General features: G+C 18.0%; 2 protein-coding genes and 1 non-coding gene across 6 annotated transcripts; 1 reads left to right on the forward strand and 2 right to left on the reverse strand.

The window, feature by feature from the left end:
- The first annotated feature begins 20 nt into the window (after nt 1–20).
- Trnap-agg lies at nt 21–92 on the forward strand. Its single transcript has one exon. It is a non-coding gene; the product is annotated as a tRNA-Pro (tRNA).
- A 409-nt stretch (nt 93–501) lies between these two features.
- On the reverse strand, nt 502–2861 carry LOC122710640. Of its 3 annotated transcripts, none has more exons than XM_043928619.1 (5): nt 2691–2861; nt 2273–2591; nt 2039–2189; nt 1611–1849; nt 502–971 (listed from the first exon to the last, which is right to left on the reverse strand). In XM_043928619.1, exons 1-5 carry the CDS (start codon nt 2832–2834, stop codon nt 790–792), a joined length of 1035 nt encoding a protein of 344 aa, XP_043784554.1. In that variant the 5' UTR covers nt 2835–2861; the 3' UTR covers nt 502–789. The 3 variants fall into 3 exon arrangements, with proteins under 3 accessions (XP_043784554.1, XP_043784556.1, XP_043784555.1); XM_043928621.1 differs by having other exon boundaries at nt 836–971; nt 1582–1849; XM_043928620.1 differs by having other exon boundaries at nt 839–971; nt 1573–1849.
- A 557-nt stretch (nt 2862–3418) lies between these two features.
- Nucleotides 3419–5456, reverse strand: LOC122710649. 2 transcript variants are annotated; one of them, XM_043928627.1, is made up of 6 exons: nt 5370–5456; nt 4881–5161; nt 4444–4684; nt 4087–4264; nt 3610–3977; nt 3419–3532 (listed from the first exon to the last, which is right to left on the reverse strand). In XM_043928627.1, exons 1-6 carry the CDS (start codon nt 5454–5456, stop codon nt 3419–3421), a joined length of 1269 nt encoding a protein of 422 aa, XP_043784562.1. The 2 variants fall into 2 exon arrangements, with proteins under 2 accessions (XP_043784562.1, XP_043784561.1); XM_043928626.1 differs by having other exon boundaries at nt 3507–3977; nt 4881–5133; nt 5370–5411.
- Nucleotides 5457–6216: the final 760 nt, after the last annotated feature.

A 6216-nucleotide genomic window follows, 5' to 3' on the forward strand; every position in this document is an offset into this window, starting at 1 on the left:
ACAAACAAATCATATAACATGGCTCGTTGGTCTAGGGGTATGATTCTCGCTTAGGGTGCGAGAGGTCCCGGGTTCAAATCCCGGACGAGCCCAGCGATTTTTTTTTGTTAATTGTTTTGTCTTTAATAATCTAAATCTTTTTATTTAAACTCTTAACAAAATATAAAACAAAACAACAATAAAACATACAAACATAAAACATACAAAACAAAATAAAACAACAATAACAACAATAAAAGAAAATATAAAACTCTTAATAAATAATAAGCAAAAATAATATAAATAATATAAGTAAAAAATAAATTATACTAACATATATTTTTATATATTTATTATATATTTTATATATTTATTATATATTATATATTTTTCTATTACATTTTTTTTTCTTTTTATAAATCTCATATAAATAAAATAATTATATTTATGCATCGTTACAATTTTATATTTCAAAATTTACAATTTTGTTATTTATAATACAATTAATGAATATAATAAATTTATTGATATAAATAATATATTTACAATTGGAGTAATATCCAGGGAAAGGGCTTAAAATCTTATATGAATTGATTAAATTTAATTTGATAATGTTTTAGTTAATATATATATATATAGATTATATTATAAATTACTATAAATAGTAATTATTATAAACAATCCATATATTAAAAAAGTCAAAACCGGGTTGTAAATTCTTTTATGTACTAAATAAAGAAACTATAGTGTATGGAAAAGTTAAAATAATGAATAAAATCTAAAAAATTGACATATACACAATATTAAATATCATATAAATTTATGATATTCTTTAAAACATTTTCCTAAACATAAACCAGGATTATCTTTACAGCCAGGACAGAAATAATTAGTTTCTTTTCGTAAACCATTAGCAGTGCATTGTCGACATCTTTTTCTTTTTATTTTATTGTTTCCTCGTCTAGGTAATATTTCAGGTAGATGTTCAAGTTCTAATAAAAAGAAGTATTTTCCTAATAATTTTTAAATTCAAAATTATCAATAATATTCAGACGAAAGTCTTTTATCACTTTTATCTACATATTTTTTTTAATATCCTTTCAAATAATTATAATAAATTACAATTTATTTTACTACATTATTATTATTAATCATCAATTTGTAATTTCATTTTTATTATCTATCATGTATATAAAATCTTTTTTTATTGTATCGATATATATATTTTGAAATTTCGACAATCTTAACTGCTTTCCAATGTAATATCAATTTTTATTTTATCATATTTTTTGCTAATATTTTATTTTCACACAATCTTGTTTCTTTAATAACATTTTGAGTACTGAATAATCAACATTAATTTTATTATAAAATACATAATATATCTACTTATATTGATAGTTTAGAATATATTTGATGCATCATTAATTTAAAAATAAATTAATTTGCTTTAATTGTTAAGTTTTTTTCGTATATGTAGATAGATATAAATATAAAATCGAAAAAAAAAAATTTCAAATAATATATTTTTACAAAAATTACCCTTTCCTCTGAATATTATAGAATATATTATATTAAATTAATTTTTTATACTTTGAATACCATATTTCACAAGATAGAATCATTCAAACCTTTTTTTAATATTTTGACAGGTCTATATGTCAAATTTGCAGTTCCAATTTTATTAATTACTTTTTTATTAATTATATTTTTACTTTTCTTTTTATTTTCTGAAAAGGTAGTTGCTATATTTCTTTTCATATCTTCAATATTAGATATATTTTTATTATCATTAGGAATGTCATTTTGAATTGAACTTGTTAAATTCTGTTTCAATATTTCTGTTTGCTGTATTTTATTACGATCATTGCTATAATAAATCATAAGCTCTTTAAATTATAAAATTATTTATAAACTTTTTTTATAGTTATTTTTATTAGAAATCATTTTAGTAAAAAATTTATTATATATAATAATATGAATAATTATAATAAATATAATAACTTAATATAATAACTTAATTATAATAAATATAATATATATATATAATAAAGAATACCTTGTTGGTTCTTTAAATGTTATATTATAGAAATTCAGTTCATTATAAAAACTCATCATTCTTTGGAATGTATTTGTATAATCAGTAATATTTGGTATAGGAATATCTATTTTAAATTGTTCCTCCGTAAAAAATTTTGTTTCAATATTCTCTGTATAAATATAAAAATGTGTATTAAATTAAAGTAATATACTTAATATAATATAAAATTAACATAAAAAAAAAATAACATACTTCTTATTAACTCAGCGCCTTCTGCTTTATATTCTGCAATTTCTTCATCCTTTTTTTTTATTAAATCTAAAAGAATTTTATGCTGACGAATAATTTCCATTGATGATATATATAAAGGTTTAGTTATAATTTCCCAAAAATCTTGAGATGTGCCTTTTTCTAAATTTATACAAAATTTCATTAAACCACCATCTATTTGAGCTCGTAATTTTATATGTTCTATAGATGCTTCCACAATATATTTTGACATATTACTTAAAATGTTCAATGCAATATCATTGTAATCAATAGCTTCAACATTTAAAAGTGGATTTAATTTCTAAAATAAATTATAAAATTAAATTTAATTAATTATAAAAATGTAAAGTCATGTTTTTGTTTTTACATTTTTTTTATTGTATAATACTTTAATAATTACCCGACATCTGTCTAAAATAATTTCTTTTGTTAATGTTTCTATCCATATTTCAATAAGATTAGTTAAAAAAACTTTGATTGTATCATTTTTATATGTAATAGAAATCATATAAGTATCGTTATTTATTTTTATATTATTCCACATGATGTTTTTTTATTAATCAAAAATCATGTTTTTTATTATTATTAATATGGAGATTTTAAAATTTTATCTTAAATTATATTTTTTTTTATTGTAAAATTAGATTTTCCTATTTACGAGCATATAAAACATAATAATATAACATAACCTATATTTTTGATTATTAAACTTTTGTTTTATTAAAAACACTTATATTCATTAGAAGTTTTTAAATTTGATAAATGTATATTTTGATATATACATTATATGTATACGGTATATAATTTTATATATTTGTATTTAATAAAATTTTAATAAATTTCACACTTTTACATAAAAGTCAAACGCTGAATTTACAAAATATCGATATTGATATATAAAAATAGAAAAATTATTCGTACACATTTATAATATATGTATAAATATATAATATATATAATTTAAATAAATTTATAAATGACTATAAATAATTAAAATAAAAGATTTTTATTAAGAATAAATCATTAAAAATATTAAAATTATAAATATTGAGTAAATAAAACAAATATTTAATAGTAATATAAAAATATTTATTATATGAATATATCAAAACATAAAAAATATAAAAATTATACATTTTTTTTACTTTTTTTTATAATACGTATATTAACTGTATGAAACTTGGTATTAGATATATTGTTGATCATATTATCTCCTTGTAAAATTTTATTTTTTGTGTTAGTCTGTAATTAAAATTAAAAAAAACAATTATAATTATATTATAAAATAATATAATATTTTTAAATTGTTATGTTCAAACCGTTTGTTGTGATTCACTGAAAAAAGTTTTATTTTTGGATTTTGATTTTGAAATTTCTTTCCAATTAGTAAATAATATTGGATTACGTATTTTTAAATGATCTTTGCCATCTTTATCAATGAAATTTTTTAGATGTCTATGTTTATGCATATCACCAAATTTGTTAGATTTAGAATGTAAAAATTCATTTGATGTTCTTTTTTTACTCAATATTAAATAATTAAATACTGAAGATGCACTAGGTGATGTTGAACTTGAAGTATTTGTTTCGTTTTCTTGACACGGAACCAATGTTTGAATGTTTTTTTCATATTTTGAATTTTTTTTCATATTATTGATTTTTATACTTTCTTTACTTGAAATTTGAGCTACATATATAAAAAAATATAGATAAAAAAATTATTTTATTTTTTTAAATATTATGTAATAATATGTATATAATGTATATAATGTAATAATATATAATGTAATAATTACAATGTTTACTACACAATTTCTTAATATTATATCCATCTTTGCATAATATACTATTGAAATTCTTAACATCTTGTTGAGTAATACATTGAGTTTCAGCATTACTAAAAAGTCTTAATTTTAAACAGAGATTACCTTCAGTATCTATATACTGAGATGCCATTGCATGTTTTGAAGATACCTATAAAATTCACATATTTTATATTTATATTTATAATTATGAAGTAATTATAATTAGATTTATGAAAAAAATAAATATAAAATAAAAATTATATTTTATATTTTATATTTATATCATATCATATTATGTAACTATTAAATTCATTTCTATCATTATAAATTATATGAAAAATTAAATACCAAATTTTTAAGAAATTGCTGCTTTTTTTGATTTTTTTTTGATAAATGACTTAATATGTCTTTTGTATATGTAGTTATTTTACTTGTAATGTTAGACAAATCATTGTATTCTTTTTTAAGATGCTTAACAATAGTTTTTGTTTCAGGAGATATTTCAGAAGTATTTTGATTTAAAAGCATACACGATACACCTATATCCTTTACCAAAACTGCATCTGGACATCCATTACTTTTATTACTCCTATAGAAAAAGATATGTAAATAATTTTTTTATTATTTAATAAATATAATATATGTATGTATGTTTAACACATAACAAAAAAAATCATTATTTAAGAATAAAAATTTTCAACAAAATTATGACATATTTATAAGTTTAATAAAATAAAAACTGTATTAATAAAAATGTTGAATAATAATATAATAAAAATATTAACCTATAATAAGGAAACTGACAGCTATCATGAATCGTAGAATTACTCATTTCATCAGAAATTGTATTTTCTGTTACTGAATGATTATGTGAATCTTTGTTCATACTGTTAATGGAGTTGTAATTCGATTCAATAATCAAAGCATTTTGTTTAATAGCATGTCTTTTTGATATTGTGGAAATAAAACTCTTAGAAGATTCATCAGAAATGGTAGTATGTTTCTTCATTTGTGGTATAATCTTAATTGATGCATCTCCTGTTTTCGGAGCAATAAGGACACCCATCTCAAAATGATGATTGTTAAATTATCCAATGATTGTTAAATTATTTAGAAGTTATATTGATCCAATATAAAGTTCATATTGATATTTGTCATAAAGAAATGTAAAAATTAGAAAAACGAATTATAATAAAATATTTTATATGTATAAAAAATAATCAAATGATATTAATTTTATTACAAAATGTAATAATAACATCTCTATGAATTACCGAAACTCTAAATCTTCTCTGTCCCATTACTGAAAAACAGAGACATGTATAATGTTTGTATCTTTGTCGGTTTTTAAAAACATCCATTACATTACAAAACCTCAAAGTTACCAATTAATTTTGAGACTTTAACGCCTGGAAAAGGTTACGTTTATATCATTCGAATAATATAACAAAATAAAATCACATTTTTTTAAAGCATTAAAAATCATAATTGCTATATTCATATAAAAGTGTGAAAGATATAAGATCTTAAAAATATATAGTGTCTTTGATATAATAAATAGCAAAAAATATATTATATTAATAACTTGTGCAATATTTTAATATTGACACAATTTTTTTTGTATTAGAAAATACTTATAAAATTAGATAAAATTAGATTAAATTATATAAAATAAAATTATTAAAATATATATATATTAGAAAGTTAAGAAAGAGATATACATATGTCATATATGTATAAGTGAAAGTATTTTTCGATAACATTAAATAATTTTTATTTTATTTTTTTATTTTGATAAAAATAAAAAAAAGTATTTTTAAAAATAATTCTATTTTTTATAATAATAATAATAAAACATATTAGAAATAAAAATATAGTGATTATTACTTGAATATTTATTTCTTTTTGGAAAAAAAAACTTATTTAATACATGTAAACAATAAATAAATTAAATATATTATTATTATTATGTTTTATTAAATAAATTAAAAAATTCTTATATGAAATTAATTCTAAAGAAAATTTTTTTTTATAATTAACATTCTATTGTTATTATTCTATTAGTTATTAAAATTTTATTTTGATAAATAATATAAGTACATTAACATATTGCTTAGAATC

The sequence above is a fragment of the Apis laboriosa genome, unplaced genomic scaffold, assembly GCF_014066325.1.
Source record: "Apis laboriosa isolate Shangri-la unplaced genomic scaffold, ASM1406632v1 scaffold14_cov150, whole genome shotgun sequence".
In the NCBI taxonomy this organism is placed as follows: Eukaryota; Metazoa; Arthropoda; class Insecta; order Hymenoptera; family Apidae; genus Apis; species Apis laboriosa.

Bases quoted from the DNA above. Each gene is read 5' to 3' on its own strand.
- LOC122710649 (XM_043928627.1), bottom strand. From the start codon at position 5,456: ATGGATGTTTTTAAAAACCGACAAAGATACAAACATTATACATGTCTC. The intron at 4,685-4,880 runs GTTAATATTTTT...CTTTTTCTATAG, and splicing joins TGTCAGTTTCCTTATTATAG to GAGTAATAAAAGTAATGGAT. The intron at 4,265-4,443 runs GTATTTAATTTT...TGAATTTTATAG, and splicing joins AGCAATTTCTTAAAAATTTG to GTATCTTCAAAACATGCAAT.
- LOC122710640 (XM_043928619.1), bottom strand. From the start codon at position 2,834: ATGTGGAATAATATAAAAATAAATAACGATACTTATATGATTTCTATT. The intron at 2,190-2,272 runs GTATGTTATTTT...ATATTTATACAG, and splicing joins AGGCGCTGAGTTAATAAGAA to AGAATATTGAAACAAAATTT. The intron at 972-1,610 runs GTTTGAATGATT...TCTTTTTATTAG, and splicing joins TGTCAAAATATTAAAAAAAG to AACTTGAACATCTACCTGAA.